Source organism: Lepisosteus platostomus, chromosome 7 (assembly GCF_059453375.1).
Source record: "Lepisosteus platostomus isolate fLepPlt1 chromosome 7, fLepPlt1.hap1, whole genome shotgun sequence".
Lineage (NCBI taxonomy): Eukaryota > Metazoa > Chordata > Actinopteri > Semionotiformes > Lepisosteidae > Lepisosteus > Lepisosteus platostomus.
Window position 1 is genome coordinate 45,984,424 of NC_142617.1, and position 26,193 is coordinate 46,010,616.

Here is a 26,193-nt window from a genome sequence, read left to right on the forward strand (position 1 = left end):
GTTGTGCTTTTAATGTCTCTCAGTATATTATGGGAAGGTTAATATTAATCAGATTTTACCATTTCAAAATGCTGAAAAGCAGTACCTTGTAAATAGACTGCTAATTCTACTAAATTATGAAAAAGTACATATGTCAGCAGCCACAGACAGCCCCTTACTGGGGGTCATCAGTGAGACAGCTAACTGACCAGTGAATCACATGTAGAAATGTGCCTTATAAGGAACACTCTTCAAAGCTTTAAGAAGAAGCTGTTGGATGAATTATATCAATGAAGTTTGCTTTGTGTATATAAACTAAAAGTCACAAAATGGAATTCATAGTCCTTCTAGATGCCTCCCAGCACTGTGAAATAGTAAGAGCTGATTAATATCCACATCCTCCCATATATATAAACACACACAACACATACGCAGGACAAACTGACTCTTGTACAGGTTTACGAGAGGACAACAGTATCTGTAATCTGCCTTGGTCACATTTATTGCTACAATTCATGCCTCCTAACTAGCAAGCACAGAAGACCAGAGCAGATGGTAGAGAGCAGAATGGTGGCCAGTTTACAACAAGTCTAAAGGAGGCTTTCTGTAATCCATTTAGACTCAGACAGTCTTATAACAGGTGGGAAAAGGGTTAATCCTTCCCTTAATGATTGTGTGAGTTTTTGCTAACACTGTTTGATATATAAAATAATTATTGCAAAAAGAAGTTCAGAAGACCTTAATATTGCAGAGGTACTGACTCAAAAAGGCACTGAAAACACACTGACCATTTTGTTATGTCAAATAAATGTGAACACACTAATATATGTGGAGTTTCCCAATAATAGAATTAGAAAATGTTCAACATTTTATCAATGATTGGCTCAAATTAAATTCGAAAAGACCCATTTCCTAGCTAAGTACCAATTTATTCTTAAATTAAGTAGGAAAGTAGGAACCAAAAGAAAATAATTTTCCACCGCAGATTAAGATACAATCTTTCTCACAGAACTAAATAGATGGCAAATAAGGAGTCTCAGGGTACAAAAATTAGGTTATTCTTTTACTGATGGGTACGCCGGTGAATTCTGTATCCAATGCTGACGATTCAATGTGTATTTTTACAATGGTAATGGAACAGATACTGTTATTATTTTTTCCGAATAACTCAAAATTATATTAGAAATGAACACCTGTTTTTAGAGCCATGAAGAAAATTCTTTTGACTCAAGTCATAGGAAGAACAGCTACTATCTGAACTAATGTTTTGTAACCACTGGATGTGTGATGTCAATGGTGCTCAGAATTTTCTTGCTCTTTTACGGCACCTTTTACACTGCTTCTAAACGCATGAGGAGCACACCTCAAAACAAGAATAAAACGTTAGCTGAGGGTCCCAGGACCTGTCAGCGGACAGTCACAATCCCTGTGATGTCAGAGACAGGCTGACCTCTTTCCGGTCGATGACTGTAAACTGCCACAGGCGAAACTAGTTAGCAGACGGGTCTGCTGAGCATCACTGTGTGCAGCTCAGCAGCACCCACGCGCCATTCCCCCTTGTGATATTTATATGCTCTTCCTAGAGATGAGTTCATTTAGCTGGCAAGTTAGCGCCAGTAATACACTGACCTCTACATCTTAAGATCTTCAATTTGCCCTCCTGCCCCCATCTGTCAGTTGTGGGACAAATGTCAACTTGGTGATGCATCGTCTTCCTGGATTTCATTTATCCTCAGGGTCCATTGTGAAGCTTCCAGTCTCTGCCAAACAGCATTAGCTGTTAGCAGAGCCCAGCAGGAGACAATGCAGGTCACACAGTGACTTATTCAGAGCTACATAAGGATCTTGAATGCTAGAAAGAACAACTATTCCACACACAAGAGCTTTGAGTATTCTAACTTACTGTATTTTCTCAGTTTATTTAGCATTGTAACTTACTGTATTTCCTCAGTTTATTTAGTTAGTATTCTAACTTATTGTAGTTCTCAGCTTATTTGAGGGCTGAAATGGATTGGCTATCAAATCTATATTCTTATACATATTCTTTTGTGGTCTGTCTGCTACAAGGACAGAACGAAAAAGAAAACCAATTCCACAGAACACAGCTCATTCCCATTTCCTCATTTTTGTAAATATTCACAGGGGATGTCACTCACTGCTGGGGGAAGTACTGCAGTAGCTACAAGAGGACAATAATTATTTAAACAGAGTACATCTGAGGGGAGAACAAACCCAGGCTTGTTCTTTCAGTTCAGCAGATTTTTTTTACTAAACTTTCCTTTTAGTTCCAAGTTAAGGCAAAGACTGATCACCTTGCGTCTTACATGACTGGTGTTTAACTGCTCCTCTATGTAATGAGAAACAACTGTCTCAGCAAAATTGTAGTTGTCAATCAATAACAATCAAAACCTCAGAGGAATGAAAGAAAAAACCGCTAAAGCCAGGATGTTTTGCCATCTAGCTTCAGCAGCAAAGCCCTAAGGTGAACAGCAGAACTTCTACATAAAAAGTAAATTTTATTTTTAACAACAAATAATTGCAAGAGTGGGCATCACTGCATCAAGTACAGATATACCACACTTCTCTGCCTCACTAACAATAAGGCATGTAATGGAAACTCATCTCCTTTTCTCTCCTGGGACAAACCCATCTCATAAAAGAGCCCTTGTAAATCTGCGATACAAAGTGAATCTACTGGAAGGGAGAAGCTCATGATGAGGCTTTCAAAGTGCTTGATTCTTATGGTTATATTACAACTGATTTCTAAGATGACTTTTTGCTTTCATGAATAAATTAATTTTTTGTAAAACAACAAAGACTTGGGTTTTTTAGTAAAAAAAACAAAGACTAATTTAAAAACACAGGCTTATTTGATTAATAATGAGCCCTTTAAGATTTTTCTTTCCATTTTTGCAGTGCCCTGCCAAAGGAAATTGTTCTGACTTCAGAGCAGTCTGGTACACTGCACAGACTTGAGTAACCCAGACAAGTTAGGTTCTCCTCATGTTCCCTTTCATCTCTGTCCAGTCCAACCTCACCAATTTTCCAAATTCTGAACTTTCAACCTGCTCTATGCATATAAGAAAAGCAGGAAAAGACAGGCATTTTAACTTTCCAGATTAGTTTTAAGAATCAACAAGGCCCTGTGGGTGTAACGTAAAAGAGACAGATCCTGTTATTGCACACACCTCTGCAAACATCTCGACAAACCTGTATTCTGAGCATCAGCAATGAGCGAGTGCTCACCCCAATATATGGAGCATGAGAAGACACTTATTACTTGAAAGACAAGAACTGCAAGAAATTCACAAATTCACATTTTTGTTTATCATGTGTATGGACATTTGATAGAACAGAAATTAATTAATACTGATTATGCTGATTAAAATCTGTCATCAACAGGGTTGACCAGCAGGAGGTCTACATAGCAGGAGGCTCTTGTGTGGCCACTACTGAAAAGCAATACAAGCTGTTCATCTGCAACACATGCTTTCCACGAGGCTGCAGATACTGTTTTGTGGGTTTGTGCCCCATTCCTTTCATGCGTTGTAGGACACACATTAAAAGAGTGAAATCTTCTTAGGAAGAACAATTGCTGTTGGCTCTTCTTACACATAAAATTCACGTTCTCATCAAAGGGTAGTCTATAATCAACTATAGTGTCAGAATACTTGTAATAATAATAATAATAATTGCTTACACTTATATAGCGCTTATATACACTCAAAGCGCTTTACAGGTAATGGGGTCTCCCCTCCACCACCACCAATGTGCAGCATCCACCTGGATGATGCGACGGCAGCCATAGTGCGCCAGAACGCTCACCACACATCAGCTATTAGTGGGGAGGAGAGCAGAGAGTAATGAAGCCAATTCATAGATGGGGATTATTAGGAGGCCATGATTGGTTAAGGCCAATGGGAAATTTGGCCAGGACGCCGGGGTTACACCCCTACTCTTTTCGAGAAACGCCCTGGGATTTTTAATGACCACAGAGAGTCAGGACCTCGGTTTTTACGTCTCATCCGAAGGACGGCACCTGTTTACAGTATAGTGTCCCCATCACTATACTGGGGCATTAGGACCCACATGGACCACAGGGTGAGCGCCCCCTGCTGGCCCCACTAACACCTCTTCCAGCAGCAACCTTAGTTTTTCCCAGGAGGTCTCCCATCCAGGTACTGACCAGGCTCACACCTGCTTAGCTTCAGTGGGTTGCCAGTTGTGAGCTGCAGGGTGATATGGCTGAATTGTAACTATTGACAATTTTAATTTCTTGCTCCTCAATGACTGTTGGTTTTGCAGCTGGTAGTTGCTTTCTGTAATCATGTTTTGGATCAAGTCTGGCAAGGAGCATCCACAGTAGAACCATCTCATTCTCATCTAGCAAGACAGCATCTATTTCATAAGGATGATGAGGATGTGCATTACCCTGATGGACTGTTGTTATATCGAGATGAGCCTGTAAAGAGGGCAGGATATCCCAATATCACCAGTCAGATTGACATCAGTCACTACAAGTGGAGTTCTGTAACAACTATTTTAAATTTGGGTTGTGTAGTTTGCAACTGTTAAATGGATAAAAATATTAAATATGAATTAAACTAGACACCCTTGCCTAGACCATCTGACACAGACCTCCCCATTGGTCTTGGCAAGGTGCTGTGACTTCTGATCTCCCCGACTGAGGTTTGCCATTAATGGACTCTATTTGGCTGTCATGTCTTGCAGATTAGAATTGGCTGGCTGTGAACTACCTAGAGAGCAAACAGTGTGCTGATTTAGCCTAGCCTTCAAAATACCGATGGTTTGCAGGTGCTGCTCTTATAATAAGTGGGACATACTGTATTGCTTTCTTTTTGTTTTTCTTGATTTTCACCAGGCTTGACATTTCAACAGGGTAAATCACCTTAACACCTGTGTCCAAACAACTGTCTCACTAATAAGGTGGTTTAGGGCTTCTCCGATAGTCAAATTCACTTGAGTATATCATGATCGGTCATTAATAATAAGTGGAACAACATGAGGCCAACATTTATTCAATCTTCAAAACTCTAAAGAGTGCATCTGTTTTTTAGATAGAGAGCTAACAGACTGATGATTGTGTTCTTATGCTTAATTTACTAACTTTTGTAAGCTCTGTTTTAATATGAACTCTCAAGCCAATACTGAATTGCAAATCTTAAATGGTATTGCACAGCATTCCTACACAATTTTGTTTTAGCTGAGAAGAGGTCTTGTAGATCCACTTTCATTCATACAAAACTGCAGTTGGATTTACTTTAGCCTAGGCTCAAGGACTGTTGTTATATTGACAATCCAGCCAGCACAAACCGATCAGCAATGAAAAGCATCAGCCTGTTAAACCCTAACACTTCATGGTGGAAGTCAAAACCTGTGACTAGCTAATTAGTAATTTATTTGTCTGACACATTTGTCATTTATACAGATGGGTATTTGACTGGAACAACTTTAACAAACTCTTCTTAATTTACAAAAACATAAATAATTGTATTACCTAACAGCTAGAACTACAAATGAGAAAATGTTACTTATCAGTTTAAGTTTACATGTCTTCAAGGCCTCAATAAAATCAGGAAAAACACACACCTATCTAAGCTGTGACTTGTGCCTTTATCATGACTTGTTTTAAAACATCACCTGTAATGGGTTTAAGAAAGTAACCCTGTTTGTTTGTGAAGAGGCATGTTAATTCGCACATTACTGAAGGAAAGGAACTGTAAAATTGTACATTTTCTAAATGCAAACATCACAGTCTCCTCTCAACATTATAGTTTGTGGATTACAAACATTTCATCAGGTGTTGCAAGATCACTTTACCTTTAATGAGGACTAACTTTTGTATTGTGAAATAACTATACAGTATGTAAAGATGTTAAGTGCTGTCCTGAAGATTGCTGAACAGGTGTGCAAGACCCTTTAAGTCCACAATGTTGGTAAATTTAAATTAATTTATTTCACATTTACGATCCCTTTAAGTTGGATACAACGAGACAAGCTTGATAAAATGTTCTCCTAGTTTTCATGAGTACTCAGGTGACTGTTATGTACAGTATGTTGCTGTGTTCAATGTTCTGTGCTTTGGGTCTTATTAATGGAGGTGTTTGTAAGTATCCTAATTTTTTAATGAAAAAATGGAGCTGGAGTTCCAAAGTGTATGAATGCATGACTTTTCCCACACAATTCACACAAAAGGTCAGTAAGGCATTTATTGCAAGTCTTCCATTTGGTTTCTAACCTTAAAGTAAACCACTGCATTCCAGCTGCAGATGTACTCAGGAACTGATCAAACCTATGGGCTTTTCCATAAATCTACAGCTGTGACAAATCCTGCTTGGATTACAAGAATGTCTTCAGACATTTATTTTACAAATCACACCTACACTTAAAAGAACTATAGAAAAATGAGCAAGATATATAGTATGTAACTTGCTGAGACATGAACAAGACAAGGTGCTTTTTTTTATCAGTTTTTAGTTTTACCTTGAGTAAACAAGATAGGGGAATGTAGATACTACCAATTAGTGTTCATTTAGTCACATCTTCCGTGAACTCTTATTCAGCAAGCTAATAACACAGTGGTAAAGATTAAATAAAGGCCTGCTGGGCTTATTGGCAAAGAAGAAGCTGCTTCAATTATTTTACATTTCTGTCTGAGGCACAGCTGTTCTTTAATGCCATGGAAGAGAATACTTTTGTTTCATGAACACATATATCAAAAACTGTCATCCAGGAATCACCAAAACTTGAAAACCTTTTAGGCATTTATCAGAAACTCCAACACTCGAGTAAGTCTTGGGGCAATGGGAGTGGGATATGGATTGTGTGCAAGGACAAACTCCTGCATTCATTGTATGAACAGAGAATGCTCTGTGTGAGTCCTGCTCATTTTCGAATTGCTTCTTCTTAAGAGCGTTGCATGAGAACTGCCAAACAACGTTTGAAAAAATGAAGCCTGTGACGGGTGCCTTGCCTTTCTTATGACAAATCAAATGCTAGGTGTCAGAAAGCCTTTGGCTCAGACAAATTGTTTATTTTATGCGTAGGCCAATTATAACCTGAGAGGAGACAAGAATGCATTAAAGCTCTCACTGTGAAATTTATCTTACCTGCATGTTTATTTCTCCTTGCATGACCTTATCAGAGGGGAAACATCAAGACAAGTGTTCCGGTCAATATGAACTGCACATATGATGCACATATTTATCTAATAAGATACCATTGAAGACAAATGAAATGGTTCTCCTTGTAGTCACAAAGATTGAGACAAGCTGGCTAGTGTTTTGGAAATTCAAAACACGTGCATATTTTGTCATTATTATTAATGCTCAGTTCACTATTTGTTCATTGGTCTATTTCTGAAGCTGGCACAGGCACTTTGAAAAAATATGAAGAATGTTTAGAAAACATGCCTTTTCAGGCATTAATTCATTCATACTTCGTATAAATAATTCATATTTAGTATGATTTGTACAAAGGAGATTTCCAAATATGCACAGAGTTGTTTTTATAACTGGTGAGATACAAATGTATGGCTCGACATGAATATAAAGGTTAGCTGTAATAAGTAGTTGACTTTACTATGAGATAAATCACAGTTTTGAACCTGTTAACATGTTTTGAAGGAAGTGGTGTGGTGCGGTTGGCAGCCCTGATGCCCTGATTCCTTCCCAAATGAAAGCAGTGCCCTGGGGGGTTGGCAGCCATGGTTCCCAGTGTGCTGTCTACATGGAAAGAGAGGCCTGGGGGGGTTGGCAGACCTGCTGCCTTGTGTGCTTCCCAACAGAAAGCAGTGCCCTGGGGGGGGGGGGGGGGTTTGGCAGCCCTGCTGTCCTGTGTGCTTCCCTAGAGGAAACAGTGCCCTGGGGGGGCTGGCAGACCTGCTGTCCTGTGTTCCTCCCAAGAGAAAGCAGTGCCCTGGGGTGGTTGGCAGCCCTGCTGTCCTGTGTGCTTCCTTAGAGAAAGCAGTGTCCTGGGGGGGTTGGCAGTCCTGATGCCCTGTACTCACCTCTGTCTCAGGTCATCCAAGCAGCGCTGCAGGTGGACCTCTCCTGCCGTCACCAGCACATGCTCCCCAGTCTCCTGGATGAGCACCTCAGCGCAGGGGTCAGCCTGGTTAAGTAGCTTCATTCCACGTACCAGCTTTGGCATCTCACCTGGGCAGTAACAAAAAAACATGCCTGCTGGTTAGTGAAAGTAGTGTATTTAGCTCTTCTGTGTTATTCCTGGTTACACAGAGCCTTAGGCTAAGCAGGGCTTTAATTCCTACTTTTTTGTTTGAAAGCAAATATCCTTTATACAAGCCTTCCTCAACACAGCATCTTTATCCATGTAATGAGCTGAACTGGAAATGCAACACATGCAGATGAACTGGCATGCATTTACCATTTTTAAAAAGTGGTATTTTTCAATAAAAATAAAGTAGAACAGTGGAACACTACAAACAACTTTAAATATAATTAGCAATTACTGTATAGTTAAGCCCTTTAAAACTGTTAAATGTTTTGATGTTTCCTAGTACTGTATGTCAGTAAGAAATACAACACTAACGATTGAGTTTGTTATTGAATTTAGTCTAAATTCAAATCTGTGCATTGCTTCTACAACACATTTTCAAGTTTTGAAGTAGAAAGGCAAAGCCCTGCTCTTTTGAAGTCAAGACTACTAAACCCACCTAGTCGACAAGAACTATAAGGAAGCAAATTCTGTTGCTGTTGATTCTGAAGAGTTAAACACAGAGGAACAACCACAAAAACAGAAAATGATCTGTTTGCCATTAAATGCATCCATTCTCATGAGTTTCTTCTGAATAGGAGGCAAACCCAGTGACAGGCGCTGACAGTGAAAAGAGAAGCATTTAGGAAGCCCAATGTTAGGAGAAAGAAAAAAACATCAGAAAAGCCAGCTCCTTCATCAACTCTATGCAGTTTTTCCTATCCACAGTCCTTCTTTGTTGCCTAATAGGCACACTGTATTAACAACGCCATATGAGGAGATGTTACAATGCTAATGGGGAGCCATTAAGTCACACCATATAATTCTAATCACTTCAACAGACTGCCACAGCTAAGATTAACTTTCCTGCAGTCCGTTTTTTAGTTCAACCTACATATGCCTTGCAGACACTTGTAACGAAACAAAGGAAGAGACTAAAAGGAATTATTTCTTGTTATAAAAGCAAACTCACTTGGGGCTCTGTGAGCCTCAGACACTGCAGGTGCTTGTCTGGAGATTACGGTTTAGAATCTAGGCTCGGTAATGAGATTACGACTACAGCCAGGACTTGCGACCAAGGGCTGCACGCAACAGGCCGTGCACGGTCAGGAGGGGAGGTCCTGAGCTGTTGGCCAGGGAATCCTGGAATTGAGAGGAAGGCGCTATACTGGACAGAATGTATAATTAGGAACAAATAAAGGTTTATTCCATGCTGAAAAGAGAAGAAAAGAAACACAAAATTTCAGCTGTGGAGCCTTCTTCAGATGCCTCACCCTTCTGCCTACTTGAATTTATAATTAGTTACTCTTCCCCACTATAGCACCCCCTGTGGCTTCCTAGATGGGTGTGCTTGCAGAGCTGTCAGCACAAGCTGCATCGCTCCTTGTAACACTGTTAACTCTGGCGCCTAGCACTGTGGGGCCCACAAGGCAAAAGGAGGCACATCGCTCGACAGTGCCCATTCTGTGGCAGTGCCAAATTCCCTTCTGACAGAGGAGTCCAAAGAGAAAACTTACAAGGTGAATTAATGGGAGGTGCCTTACTTGGATGCTTGGGCTCCACAGCTACACGGACGATGGGCGTGGCCTCAAAATTGAGTGGGGTGAAGGGAGGACAGGCTGGAGAGGTTGATATGGTGGCTGACTTCAATATCCACTCCTCCATCCCTCCAATACCTTAGAGAGAAAGCAGGAGATGAGAGATGGTAAGTTGACCAAACATTTTGAGACCTTTAAAACAGATGCATTAATCTAAATGCACTTAATGTGAAAAAGTTAATGACTTGCTCATTATACTAATGGAAACATTGTGGTTCCATCTGTATAAGCAGCTGGTCTGATTAGCAACTACAGAGCTGGTTGAAGAGCAGATATGTGTATTTTTAAGGTGTATCTCATGTGAAAGAAAATAAACACATAAAGCTTCAATCTTTTAAGTTATTTTTAATGTGCTTTTAAAATTCAGTTTAATAATAGCTTCTTTTTGTAAAAAAAACAACAACAAAATACTTGTACTTATAAGCACAGACTGACATCCTACAGAATCAAACATGTTTCTCTGGGAAAATTGGTAAGTACAAATTCACTTAAGGTCTCTTGTTGTAGCTTGCCCTGGGAATTCTGATGATCAGAGAGGTTTTATTCTTGCTGTTGCTTTTTAAAAAAGGTCTTGGAGAAAGCATGTCCTTAAAAAATGATATATACAAAAACTAAAATAAAAAAACTATGATCTGTGAGTCAGTTTAGATTTTTAAATGCACTGAAACTGGAAAGTGGGATAAAAAACAGGACTGATGTGCTACTCTTTAAATATAAGCAATATTATGCGTGTTATTTCCAGCAGTAGTTGTAATTATAAATGGAAATTACAAACAAAGGAAATACAAAACTTTTATTTTTCTACAGCAACACAAATTGAAAGGTATAAAAATCATTAGACATCTATAAAAATAAAGTAAAAAATAAACCGCTTCAAATTAGTATGGAAGCTTTTTCTACATTTCAACCCTGTCATCAGTTACAGCAATGGAGCTGACCTTTCATGTGTGGCTCACAGAGATAATTACTTACTGCTTAGGAACATCACTGAAGTGATCACAAGCATTTTAAAGGGCAGTAAGACTACACTTCTAAAATGTGCACAGAATACAAACAGGTGTAACAAAGAAAAGCACAAATCAAAGATACGAAATTTATCAAAGGCTAATTTTACGTTTTTAAGTCAGAATTTTGAGCAAGGTTTTATATTTTTTATTTTTCAAAACCATATGACAAATTAGCCCCTGGGCTATGGAAAACCTTTAATTAAGAACATCATACACTTTTTTTAACTCTGTATTAAGAGATCAAAAGAACTAGAGGTGGGTATTGGAGTTTCAGCCCTAAGGCTTTCTTTAGGTTTGACTGAACAATCTTGAGAAACCAGACACCAATGTTTCCAAAAACCTTGCACATTCATTCAACAAGAAAAACAGAAAAAATTTTCATTTTCCAGCTGTCAATGAACACAGAACCCCTGGGATGAAAATGCATAATGTAACGGGCAGATCAGCCTCTGTGTACTGGATACTGCGCAGAAGGTGGAGACCACAAACCCACAAGCTCTGTGCACAGATAAAGAAGGGTCATTTGCACAAAAACCACAAGAGTACAGGTGTCTATTAGTAATGCTCCTTGTCCATGTGGTATGCTACTTCTAGCACACCTCTTAACACCTGGCTATAAGGTGCTTTTGTAACTGTTGTTCTCCAGACTCCAAAGACAAAGACTCCATACACTTCTTCACACTGACATTCCTAGGGTGCCATCCATGAGATTTTTTCCATCTTCCTTCTTTCATTTCTTTTAATGAAGAGAACAAACACGCCCTAAACTTCATGCTGAACTGTTCCCTGGGGTAAACCACAACTTTAAAGTGTGTGCAATGTACTTCTTAACAGCAATTAAGAAATTGATTTTAAGGCATATTCACAAACTAACCTCCTAAGGAAAAAACAACAACAAAATCTCCTAAGAAGAGGCTTGCTTTTCAAAATATTTTCCACACCCATTCATTCATGATACTGTACATAGCTGAGAAGCTTCCTTATTAACATTGGTAGCATCCCTGATTAAAAGAAACATAAAGCAAAGCAAAGATAAAATACAGAACCTGATTAAGCATGGAAAAACTCTTTTCTCTAACACCTATTCTCTGTTTGAAGAGCTTTGCTAAAGTGTATTATCTTGTTCTAACTGTGACCACAATTAGTTCTTGAGAAGACAAATAATTCAGTAAAAGCATACACATATATTTCTCTTCTGACACTCCCGTATTTATACAATCTGAATAACATTCACATTGCATAAACATTTAGTGCTCTGCTAATGATTTCTAGAGACTAATTTTTTATACTACATTATACAGTGTTATCAATTATTAAGAAAACACTTATGCATACTAAACCATTATTCTCAGACGCCAACTATACCAGATATAGGTTTATTCCATGCTGGAAAAAAAGGAGAAAGAAAACACAACATTTCGGCCGTGGAGCCTTCTTCAGGTGTGAGCTCACACCTGAAGAAGGCTCCACGGCTGAAACGTTGTGTTTTCTTTCTTCTTTTTTTCAGCATGGAATAAACCTATTACTTGTTCCTTTGTAGCCTACGCATGCTGACGCAGCTACCCACCTGAACAACTATACCAGATGTCCATCTTATGCACATAAATGACATCTGCCAAGCAACTGAAAGCAGAATATTCATAAATATATTTTTGTAAAAATCATGCCATTTTTTTAAATGGCCAGCCTGAGCCAACCCAGGAAATGCAGTATTTCAGCTGGACCATTAGGATTCAACTGCTGAAGCATTCATGTTCTGTCAGGTGGTGAGAAAGATCAGGTTCAAGCTCTTATGCTATTTGTCTAATACACTGTTTTACAGGGACTTACAGTAGATAACAGAGAACCGATTACTTGTGAAAGTGGTGACTATTTTATATTCATGACTCTTTTTGAGTGGAAAATTAAACTTTCAGGCAAGATGTTTTATAAATATATTGTTGTTAAACATTAATACAGCTCCTAAAATATCACTGCTGGCACCTTAGATGTATGAATTAGTCTGAATTCTGCAAAATTTTAGCTCCTTATTCATTTATGACAGTAAACTGCATAGCATTCCATGTGTCTTCATTTTTCTGTAAACTCAGCAATAGGATATCATATTTTCATTTTTTTTTTTAGTTTTACTAACCCAAAAGAGCAAAGCAATAACTCTCCACTGCTCAGAAACCAGCTGCCTCCTGCCTCGGGACTCTCAGCGGGTTTACTCTATTGGATTTGCACTGATCAGTATTCAGATGTGTAAAAGCAAATCAACTGTGCAATTTCTTAAGCACTGTTTTAATGTTAAGGTAAACTCAGCCTGAATCTAAATTTCTATTCCCACATTCAGAGTTGATTTTAAACAAGCTTGTCCTAAAAGGTAAACAAATTGGAAAAAACATGAATGGTTTCCTTCAAAGGAACAAGTAGAAGTTTATAGCATTTCTATAAATAGCAAAAAGAAAGAAAAACAACTTTTCAGCTGTGGAGCTCTTAAGGTTTGTGTGGTTTCCTTTAACATGATTGATAGGTTGTGGTTTATTGGTCTAGTGCTATGACTCTAGTTTAGGGTGCGAACGTATTCATAATCCTCAACTCAGAGGACTTCTTCAAAACCTAGGGTGAAACATGAATCAAAAGGCACAAGCAGAAACCCTTTGGGCTTCCTACTGCATAACATGCTGCTCCTTTTTCAACACAAGAAATGGCTTGAATAGGGCATGATGTATTTTCCATAAGGTCATGAAAAATCTTGATACGCCAGACACCTGTTTTTCCATAAAGGCACTTTCAGTAGGATTGAGATCTGGGGATCATTCTGTTCAGAACAAGGTGATGGCAGTCTATCTTGTGTTCCTCAAGATAGCCACACCTATGCATTTGAGTGGGGCTTCTCACTATTTTCATCCAGTATGTCCATAAACAAAATATTGCAAATAAAGGAATATATGGGTATATAATGCAAATTACATTTAGTAAATTCGCAGCTTTTGTGTAAAAATGTGATCTTATACAGTATTATATTGACATGCTATAATGTTATTGTCAGGCAGCCCATCAGAAAATGCCTCATGCTTTAAAGCTCATGTACTGTACATATAGACAGTGATAGCACTGCAGAGGTTTTAATATACAAAGGAAAATATGTTTCCTGTGAAAGAAAGTTTCAGCTGATGAAGGCCACTCCTATGGACAGACTGCAGCTGAAATGCATGTTTCACCCATTAATACTTATTCAAGAACAGGAAGTTATACATTAGCACAACAAGGTCTCTGTAGGCATGTACAGCAGCTTAAGTTAGCTGAAGAGAGGAGACTCAGGATGAAGCATGAAGCAGTTTGCAATTACCAATTATCAGAGAGAGAATGTACACTGAAGACCGTTAATAACTAATTTGCATTAGATGGCCAGATTTGCCTCTGTTTCTGTTATTTCCAGGCTTGTATATGTCTCCATAAGGGCTATGTTGGTCCAAAAAGATTTTCTGCCTCCTACTCAAAATAAATACATTCCAAGAAGGCACCCACTTCATATCCATTAGATAACAGGTGTGCCACAGGTTACAGCCCAAAGAAAACATGAGACTGTTTATTGTGACCAAACAGTAACAGTACATTACTGCCTCTCTGCTGGCTATTTATGGATTTATTGCTAAAAGAAACTAGGTTGTTGACTTCAGCCTCCTTTCAGTCATATACAAAGAAGAATCAGTATAGCAAGGGCTAAAACTCAAGGAAGGAATGCAACACAAACTGCAGACCAATCTGTGGATAAAACTTTCAGCAGGAGAAGTGAACTAAAAATGGGTGGATCACTAGCTTGTAACCTGCACAATGTTAAAAATTAGATGCTTGTAATTTTGCGATTACCACCTCTGAAGACACTTGTGGGACCACAGAAGAAAGCAACATGCTGACTGATGTACTCAGTCCAATGTTAAGAGCCATAGCCTTTTGTTTGCCACAAAAGTATCAGACTTATCAGAGCAGCACATATTGTTTAAAAGCAAGATTTCAATCTGAAAACATTTTCAAAAAACAACAGATAAAAACTGAGTAATATAAAGTATACAAATATACATATTCATGTGTATATACAAAGTGCATACATTCAAGTATAAAAGAGCACAAATCAAGCATGCCTTTGGTCAGAAAAATCAGCACTCTCAAAGACAGTATTTAATGGAATATTTTTAACCAAAAAAATCCACATTCCCAAATTATTGTGACATTTAGCCTAATTCTAAGTGCTACCACATGTTTAATATTGGAAATAATGTTTGCTTTAAGTTAAAAAAACTTAACTAAACAGCAGATGTTTATCAAAACTGCAAAGTAGTAGGAAAGTGTGTCAGTTCTTTTAGCTGCAATAAACCTGCTTCTCTTTCCTGTCTTTGTTGAGGTAATCAAATCTCCTCTTACGACCCTGTATTTTTCAAAGGGATGTTCACAAACTCATTTTTCTACATTAACCAGTTTGTTCTGTTTTATGTCGTACTGTCCTCTGAAGAGTGTGACCAATTGCACTGACCCGTCCAATAAATCCTGAGCAACTGTCAAGGCTGCAGGGAAGATGAGGGGAAAGAACAGCACAAGACTCGGATGAGGCATGGAGCCGACTGGTTTGCAAATTTGCTTGGCTGTGTCAAGGTGGAACTGGTCATTATCCGCTCTTCACTGCCTATACTGGGGACAGCATGTGCTCAGGGCCCCTAGCCAAGATGTCATCTACCCTTTGATACCTAGATCCCAGGTAAGTCCGGCTTTCTGGCTGTGAGCTTATCGGAGCCATGCTTATTTAAACAGCAGCTCTATAGGCCGTGCAGTACAAACAGCTCAAGCTGACAGGATTGCTAGCCACTCCATTCAATCAGAGACATCAATGAAGCAAAGCGGCCAAATTCAACAGAGGCAACCTTTGTGCGCTGCACCATGAACTCTCTCAAACTGTACCTGAACGCGCCCATTGCCGTGTCCGGCCTCTGCTGCTGTTCCTCATCTGCAGAACTGCCCTTGAACAGAACCAAACTGCTCACAATCCCAAAAAAAAAGCAAGTAAGGAAAAACTCTTTCAATTACTGTGCTGGGGTGGTGACTCAAACATAAATCCTGCCACTCTTAAACTTTTCACCTCGCAGACAAACTCCAGCTGCCGGTGTTAACACAGATTTAATTCAAAGAGCAAGGTAAGCCTTTGGTGAAATAATTAAGCCGAAGATGACTTTGTATAATGTATTAAGCCCATCATCTCTTATTCGTAGCAGAATTATCATAATTACCTCCTTTGTCCATGGAGCCAGCCTTACATACTAAAAGGACATAGATTTGTTAATTTGGAGAATTAGCTACCAGTATAGCAGAGGCCTATTGCAAGCAGCAGCACAGGAAAAAAACCAACAAAAAATGACATGCAAGAGCTCATTTAGCTTTTGAAATATAGTCTTGCTAAAATGGTTTCACTATATGCAGGTTTCCCTCAAACCACAGCTAATTTTGTTTGAATTAACATTGTAAGAAGTGTTAATTGCCGAAACCCGCTCGTTTCACTTCTTTGAACTTCAATGCCCCCAAGCAGATGAATCCACCAACATGCAGCAGAAGCAACTCGTGAGCCACCGGGGCTGCTTTGACTAAGATGCGGTTTGGATGATAAGAGTTTATGGTGATGGACTTCAGAAACACATCAGACAGAATAATGCTTTATTTTTCTCAGCAATACATACTTATTGTATGGAAATAAAGGTATTCTAACATCCTCTGATGCAACAACATTTTTTCAGCAATTTCATCCTTTTCACTCTACGTGGTTATTTTCATCACTTGTAAACTGATTCACAATAACCTTAAAAAAAACTCCCAAACACTATACACCCATGCTGGCAGGTATGCACGGCTGTTATAAGAGCCATTTGCACAAAAGCAGATGGAAAACATCTACAACAAGCATCAACACCAATCAGCCTTTGTGCCATTTGAATTATCATAATTTCTAAAACTTTAATAAAAGACACATGCTGCTGCAGACATTTAGACTGGATAAAGTCGAGTGCACAAGCACCTTTCTACACTTCTCCTTGTGCCCTAGCCACATTTAACCTGGAATAGGTTGAGACAGGTTGCTAAGTGCTGCAAAGTAAGAAATCAGACGAGTCGGGGATTAAGACAGTGGAGAAACATTTATCACTGTCAGGTGCTGGGCGCCTTTTCCCCCGTTGCCCTCGGAAAGTGGGCAAACCCTTCCGCAGTTTTTCATTCCTCAACGAGATGTTGACAACAACCAAGCATGCTCTTAATTAGCTGAATGAAGGAAAGGCAATCAAGCCAAAGTCAAATCAAACAGCCTCTGCAGGCCAACAAAAAAAAACCCTCTCCAGCCGGGTGAGAGATCCTTATCCCCTTTATTGAGCAGGGTGTTTCCAAAAGCAAACACATCTACTGGACTGGAAAGGGTCTTCTGTCAGCAGGGACTCACAAGATTAGCAGGATGAAATATACTTTAAACAAACTGAGGTCTTATCTCAGAGGAGCCATCAGTAAATAGCTTTTATAGGACACTCATTATGGTGATAATCTGCTTCAAGGGTTTCTGCCAGGCATGCAGTTGGAAACTTTAGGTTTGCATCTGCAAAAGGCTTTATCTAACTCACAGATGAATTCACCTTTTCTTTAAGAACTAAAACAGAGATGAGCTTTATCTTTAGAAACAAAGGAAAAATATAATGAAAAGAATGTGCAGATGAATGGAAGAAACACACTACAACTGCACATTGTGTATTTTACAAACAGGACACATCTATCTCTAAAACAAGTTTCTTTTGTCTTACTTTTGCTTTTTTTCTATGTGAATGATTACAGGTTTGTGCCCTTTATGTTTCCACACACATACAATAGGTGTTTTTCTTTAGCTGGTGCCTTTAAAGTTGTACAGGACAATGTAAATTTAATAAATAGCTCAGATATGACCATAACAGACTATAGAAATCACTGATGTATTACCCATCCATTTGTTTGATTTTTTAACCAACCTCACATCAGTGTTTAAAATTTTACTTCAAATGGATGTCTTAACAGTTCAATTTATTAATTTACTGTTAGAAGTTCAATTTACTTAGATGTCAACTGTCAAACATACACAATCACCAAACCCAGATTTAATCACTGTGCTGGTTTATTCGGGCCAAGAGACTTATCACATCTGTTTTATTAATAAATTAACGAGTGGTACAGCAAACATATATTTAGAGCTCAAATAACAGATTTATTTTACAAATTAACTTTTAAAGTATAGGCTTATACCTCTAAACGCCCATGCACTCCTGCATTACTGTGACTAAAATGTAAACAGCACTTTGTGTCCGCTAAGTTTGTATTTACTGACTGACGCAGCACCAGCTATCCAATGTGCAAGAGCTGCACTTGTGAACTTGTTGAAGCCCAAGAGAATGACCACCAATTACAGGTCTCCAAAGTCATCTGAGGACATCTGGAAGGCACAGGGAAAGATTGCCTTCTCAGACAACACATTTCCCCAGTGCTGTGATGCTTGAGGCATCAGCTTAATTATGTTGTGTGCATGCAAATGGCAGCTTCAGGCCAGGGCTTTACTAAGTTTTATCATCCTTGTAATTGTGAAAATTCCAATTTGTATGAACCAGCAAAGTAAAGAATATATATTCTCCACTTTTAGCTTTCCAGGAGAATGCTGGTGGTGCCCACAAAAAGAGCTAACAGTGATTCAAGCCCAGAGAAATTTCCACAAAACCACAAATACAGTTGGCTGGAGCACAAGTTATATAAAGAACATTTTTTCCTCTTTGTGTATTTGGCAGCTGGTCCCGCTCTCAGCTGTGGTTCTGGGTAATTTCTCCAAAGCTGGCGCCGTGAACTGCTTTTGTAGCCTAGAACTTGAATAATAAAGCCTGCTAAGTGTTACTAACAGATATGCGTTTGTTTCTCCGATCATGTACAGTAGCTAACATAGCTCTCAAGAAGATTTGCTTTCAGTCTAGATTCATGTCATATTGTTTCAAAGCAAACAACCAATAAGTACAAAAATACACATAGTAAAATGTTATTGTATAAGGCAGAAAAAAAACACACAGGGGTTTAACTACTTAAACAATTAGTTACGAGTTTCTTCTCCAGTGAAAAATATCATGGTTTGGCCTAAAGGATGCATTTAATTGCAGTGCAAGAAAACAAGGTTCATTCATTTTGCAAACCAATGAAACTTTCAACTCATTGCATGGCATATTCAACTGCGCAGTAAAGTAATCAAATAATATGGTTTTAAAATATCAATTCCTTGTTCTGTTCATAGCACAGGTGGAGATTTGAAGACATATAAGGATATAATGTGTTTGTCTATTCAGATCTGGTTCTTTAATAATTTACTGTGCATCACTCACTAAATTTGATCTGTAGAGAACCATCTGATAAAACAAATGCACTGACCTGGACAATATTTTATTCCCAGACACTTAAATGGATTTTTTAAGCAATTTATTGATTTTTTTTTTAGATTTGCCTGGTGGTGATATTAAAGTGAATACAATTTTTGAATTAAAGGCATTGACAATGTTAACCCTGAGGACCAACATTAACAGCAGAACACAAGCCACAGGGTTTAGAAAAGAAAACTTAGGGGAAATGTATTTAAAACCAGCTGAGACCAGCAGGCTCTGTTCTACACAAAAACAAATATTTTGCTCCATGTCTATTTTCTAGTTCTAATCCATTCCTACAGTATGAAGTTTTATTACTGTGAATCAAATAATGAGGTACAATCACACCACAAACATATGTTTTCATTTTGTTGCAATTTATAATTATAATGATAATTGCACTAATTACTTTACAATGTCAGCTTAAGAAATCAGACAGAAAACATTGTAGTATTTTCTCAAATAGAAAAGTATTTATCTCAAAGAGAAAGCCATGCACATAGCCATAAAGATCATTATCACTTATAAATTCTGGTCGACCTGAACATCATAAGCCCTTCATATTTCACATCACTTTGGTTACACTGCTCAGGCATGAAGCCTTTGTTAGTCACACTACATAATCTTTCTGCAGGTGCAGGCGAGCAGGAATTTTTCCTTATCCGATAACCTGAAGGTCTTCCAGTAACAGGGTTGGGTCAGGTACGCTGATATTTCTCTGGTTATGAAAAAGTGTTTGATGTATGTTTTGGGTGAAGGGGGTGGACACATGCAAGTCACAGTACTAGAGAGACAACCTCATTAGAGAGCAATTCCCTCCCATGGTTATGCATTCTTCCATAAGTCCAGTATGGAACAAAGATTCAGACTTGCTCCTATCTTGAAACACTACACATCCTTAGGTTTGCATAGTCTGTCCAAGGACGACTGAGTAGTTTCCTCCACTTGTTGTTGTTGTTAAGATTTTCCTGGAATGTGTGCTATTGCATAACATTAATCTCAGACACATCTGACACATAATTGACACTGATTATCTGGTTGCCCCAGACTCTGAGACCTCTTTAAAAGTCATGTATTTCACACAGCTTTCACACAATATTTCAGCCTGTGATTTTTAATTTGTTTAGTTTGAACTTGCATGTCCTGATACAAACCTGATTTACTCCTGTAATAAACCAAAGGCACTGTTCATATGTGTACCTCAGTCCCCAACACAAATGACAAACTATACAACCTCTGAACAAAACAAGCCCCAAACCTAAGTGTATAAAAACTGTACTTCGCTTTATCAAAGACCTTCTCCTGGCCAAAGGAGACAATTGTCAGCTGCAGGTTTCCGTCATCCACCCAACCCATAAGGGAAATAAGCCCACCACTCATAGAGGTCCTATCCTGTTCTCAGCAGAAAATGCTCCCATGACCTCTAGCAAAGTATGTATCAGGAGATCCTAGAATATAACACTGAATTTTCTGGACAATCAATCCATTGCTGGCTCATTCCCATCGGCCAGCTACACCAATGCAACTGTCAGGTCAGAGAAAGTACTATTCTCCAGCTCATCCAACTGCTAAGTAAGATTCTGCTGCACTCTAGTCATAATGCTTACGTATGACAAAGTATTAAGCATTTTTTTTCTGTAGAAGACAAACCTCAAGGAACTCTGAGGTAGTGTCCAACATTTATTTTGTATCAGGGATGACCACCTCATTTTTTACCCTTAAACCCTCAAACACCCTCCTCTTCTCTACTGTTTTGGCTAAATAAAAAAAGTAGCATATAGCCTTTCAGACTTTTATAAAAGTCAGTCTGCTACTAGTGGTCACTTTACTGCAAATTCCCTCATGGGATCAATAAAGTATCTATCTAAAGGCCTCTATCACTTGTAGATAGACACACCAGGTAACAATTATATTATAAATTATGGGAAAATAATGCACCTTCTCACATGGATGTAATAAGTGTGTTTGGTATATAAAGGGCGTCAAGGTGTCAGATGGTGCGTGGGTGTTTGATAGGAATATGGGGATAAGGCTGAGGAGCTCTCTTTATTGCTTAACCTGCAAAATAAAGCTTCTTGCACTGTCCAGTATCACCTTTCCACGTTTCTTACGTGTTCATATGCCTCAACCCATTTTATCTAAGGGTGGGGCCTGTCCTTGTGGAGAAGTGAGGTTACACCTCAAGAATATCTTTCTGAAAAACAAAACTGTAGGATGAACTGGGACAGGACTTGGCAGCAGCTGCTGGTGCGACTGAGGTCGTATGGAGTGGAGACCTAAGAAAAGTCCAAAACCCCGTGGAAAAAAGGGACCCCACCCTCAGGCCCCAAAACATTACTGTGTGGACAGTAATGCACAGGCAGAGACTGCTGCTCTAAACCTACAGACCCCAGCCTGCCTGCCATTGTTGCTCAGGTCAGTACTTGTTGTGGGGCCAGTGTGCCTCAAGAGAGACTGAGGTCTCCAGCCTGGAGAAGGGGAAGAGGGAGAAGAAAGGTCAGAAGTCCAAGTCCCCAGTGTGCCCTGAGCTTGACGAGGCGAGAAAGCTCTGAGAAGGGAAGAGAGCCAAACAGGAAAGCGCCCAATTTGAAAGGCTGTTGCATAAGCCCAGTAAATGGGCTTCCACATGATGCATATGCATTTATTGAAAGTGCATATTTTCTTGAATCTTGAGTCTTTTAATGGGTGAAACAAGGGAAATGTCAGCAAATACTGCAAACAAAAATCCAAATTCAAAAGATGTCGATTGCATAAATATTCACCTTCTGTGCTATGAGGTTTATGTCTTTGACCCCTGTATCCGCCACAGTACCACTGCTTAGAAAATCCTCAAGTCTTGCTTGCCCACTTCCACCACACTCCTCTGTGACAAATGAGTTGGTTTCCAACCCTGGTCCAGAGTCGTCTCTGTGTCTTCTGGTTGGTCTTTACAGCCGATGAAGTTTTAACCAAAATTGAATTGATTTCATTTTTATATTTGAGGATTTTTTAAAAATTTGTTTTAACTGATTTCTAAGTTTCAGAACTACTTTTTATTCAGATGTGCTAACGAAACTAACTGTACCCCTGTAAAAGAAAATAAAAACATCTTCAACAAATAAAAACATCTTCATTTGTGTTTCCACTTGTGTCAGTACATCATACATTGATCACCTATTAAGAGCTGTTTAGTCGGAAAAAAAGGAAGCTAAGTTCAGATCAGGCTGCTTAAGGTTCTTTACACTGAAGTTGTTGCAAACATATTTTTGAAAAAGGGTATTTTTAAAATTCAGGACAGAGTGCAGAAGCAAGTAAATCAAAAGTCTGAACAAGGAAGTAAATCCATTAAAGTCATCAGTCAGCAATGGAGATTTAGATCTGAGCTTGAAGGATAACTAGCACTCACAGTGACCCCTGAGACCAGGGTAGGAGAACACTGACCTGGAAAATCAGCATGCATGTCTGCCTGAGACTCACTATGGAGAAACCCATCACAGCGACAGTTCCAACACACTCCTTGCTCTACCAGCCCATTCCTGCTCATTAAGCCTTGCCTGATCTCCAGGACTCTTTGTTCATCAAGAGGAAGACCACCTGTGTCCAGCAGGCAAAGAATCCTCTTCTGAAGAGTCCGCAGGAGGTGATTTCCTAAAGAACGTGAGATCCATTCTGACTGACAGCCCAGGGCATTGTACTAGGTCAATCCCTGTTGTGTCAGCCTCCGTTTCAGGACTGCTGTAGGCTCCTTTTGTGTGTGTGACAACAGGTGTCAGCACAATTCTTGCCATCACTACATGGCTACTTGAAATCTTTGCATAAATATTTTCAACCCAGGAAGGTTAAAAAAAAAGTACTTTTTAACATGAATGCAGTGCACATCTTTTGCCATATGTCTCATGTGTCCGCAATGCTGACACCACAATTCATGAAAAAAATTGACTGTCAGACTGACTTGCACAGAACAAACATCCAAGATCATGGTCCAATCTGGAGGACTGGAGCCCCCTTCTTCCGAGTGCAACGTGACCTGAAGCTCTTTTTCTAGCCCAAACGTCCAGTTCATTTCTAATCGTGAAGGCAGCAGCGATCACCACCCTTTCCCTCCAGGAAAGCTCGCATCACAGCACATGTTACATGTGGACTTCCATAACCCAAAAGTTCAGTAGAGCAACAGGTCACCATGTTTAACGGTCACCTTTCTCACCTTGTTCTGACACCTCTGTGACACTGCTTCAGCAAATGTGACATCAATTTAATCAGAAGTGACGGACATCTGTATGCAAAAAATGTCAGGTTTTCGAGAATCTGTGTAGGCATGATCCTCCTGCAGAGTACACACTTCTAGGGACTGTAAAGAAAGCTGAAGTGCTAATGCTGAAGCACACCAGCTCAATACACATCTGCACTATGCACTTTTTGCATGGTCTGCCAGTTTTTTTCTCTCTCACCACTACACATTTATTGTCCCACAACATATTTATTGTGCCTGTTGTTATTATTTATTATGTTTGTAATGTATTGTCTACATTGTGTGGTGTTGTCTGTTGTACTGGAAATGGTCTGAGAGATCAGTGCAAATAAGTGTGAATAAGAATTATAATGTACTTGTACATATGGCAATAAACTCCCCTGCTCTACTTTAAAAAACTGTTCTCAATGAAGACTGAGTGTAAAGCTTGGTCTTACATAGAAGCTGTTTAGAAGGTTAGTGTATTCTAATTAAGAGCAGGAGTTAACATTCACATCACACGTGTAATACTAATAGCCTTACTTGTAAAGATGAAAATAAGCATTTTATCAGTAGAACTGGCTGATAGTAACCTGCCTCTCTTTGGAAATATACACTGTACCCAGCTCATCAGTCACAGTACTTGCTGCGACTGTGTGACTTACACACAGGAGTTTCGAATATTAAGACAGGGTAAACTGGGAGTACTATTTCTTAAGGTTTTTTAAAGCATTCATTTTATGGATGAGCGGGTGATGTTCAATAGAATTCATAATTCTTCTTGGTAAAAAATGCCAGATCCAATTTTAAACCCTGTTTAAGTAAATTTTTGAAATATGTATTTATCCACAATAATCACCAAATATGTATTCATAGGTAATATTGTAAAAAATGAACTGTTTTGTAGCAAAATTAAGCTTCTTTAAATGATAAAGGTTTAAAAAAAGTATATTACCACATATATATTCCTTAAAATGATTCTAAAGCAAAACCTCCTTTATATTAAAATACAATCAACGTACTGTTAAATATAGTACTGACATTAATGTTAAATACAGCTTACAAGCTTTTTAAAGCACAGCTGTAGGGTATAGTAAACCTGAAATGAACCTCAATGTGCTCATTGCTCATATACTACAGGTATCAGAAGTCTTCAGAACTTGAAATGTTATAATTCACAGAAAGAATGGAAAAAAACACCAAAAAAGAACTTAATGAAAGTTCAAAGAATTAGGTAGATGAAAAAATATTTTAAAAACTGCTTTTGACTCTCTTGATTATAGAATCTGCCTAAATTCCTGATTTAGCCAAATTTAGAAAACTATCTGTTCTTTTGGCATGCTGGATGGAAAAAAAAATCGACAGCATATGTCATGCGCCAGCTGTCAAAGTCAAGTACTGCTGAAAGCACAATAAGGCCTTCAAGTAGCAAATTTGCCAGGAATCAATTATTTCTGCAGGAGACTGAAAACTTTTGAGCCCTGGAAGGGGACACAGGGACACCCTGGCACAGCAGCTGTTAAAAGAAAGGTAGATGAAAGGATTCTGAGTGGTGTGTTCATTTACACTTTAATCCTTTCTAACAAGAGACTTGGTGCACTTTTTTGTTCTAAGAACATTTTAACATTTTATTATTTAATGTTTCTCTATTTGTGTAATTAATACTCTGTTAACACTGTCAGGATTTTCAATCTGACAGCCAGGTAAGAAATTCAATCCAATACAATTGCAAGTTTAACAAATGCTATTCATTAGCATTAGCAGTAGCACTGCAATATTATGAAAGAAGAAAACCTAAGTCAAACTCTTTTTCTTTGTTCATACAGTAGAAAGCAACAACTGCACATATATAAGTACCAGTAACAGGATTCACTAAGTTAAAAATGACTTGGACAAAAATCATCAAAGATGTTTCAGAATACAGTGAACCTCATAAGCTGTAATACAGAGTGGCTAAATGGATCTATATAAACACATACTCAAACTGACCTCCTTTTCTATATTTCAGCTAATATTCCACTTTGCTACTTTTTTCAAAAACATCTGTTTTTGAGTCTTCCTTTCCCAGGACAATGTCCTCATGCCAGGAAAGCACTCTAAGGCTCCAATGTGCAAACTGTGCACATTTTTTATGTCTCCTAAAATCAATAGGGTCTGTCATCAACAAAAAAAACAACCAAAAGACAATGTTCGTTCTGTTTCCTAGGTTACCACATCAGAAATATACAACAAATTCATGACACGGCTGCGAGGCCGCAATTACTGCTTAATTACATTTTTTTATATAATTATATCCATATTCTTCCTTCTGATCAGGAAGGTACCACTTAAAGCATTTGCTAAAAAAATACATTCTGACAACTTAGATGCTTTGATGTTTTAGGAGCAGAAAAAGAGAGCCAATGTGATTGTGCTTGGCTCAGGTGTTTGTTTATTGAAGCCTTTCCATTTCTAACACACCCTGAGGTCCCCAAAGAACAGGAGCCTACAACACCATCTGGTGAAAGCCAGAAAAACACAAGTCATCTTAACAACTGTATCCCAAACACTAGCATCGAAAGGCAAAGGACAAAAGGAAAAGGGGAGAAAAATACTGTTCAAAATCTGACCTAGGATATTCTGTACAGTAATTGTACAGAGAAAATTTAAACCAAAAACCAGACACAACAACATCATGTTGGCATCTAACAATGCTGTCGGTTTGGTCCAACATCAGCTTACCATATACTGGGACATAG

At 38.7% G+C, this 26,193-nt stretch overlaps 1 protein-coding gene across 1 annotated transcript in view; it reads right to left on the reverse strand.

The window, feature by feature from the left end:
• The window catches only part of efl1 (elongation factor like GTPase 1), a 90,676-nt gene that overhangs the window by 12,044 nt on the left and 52,439 nt on the right, over window positions 1-26,193 (reverse strand). The window contains 2 exon segments of the mRNA XM_088640744.1: window positions 8,009-8,156; window positions 9,759-9,890. Of these exon segments, the coding sequence (XP_088496870.1) occupies window positions 8,009-8,156; window positions 9,759-9,890 (280 nt within the window).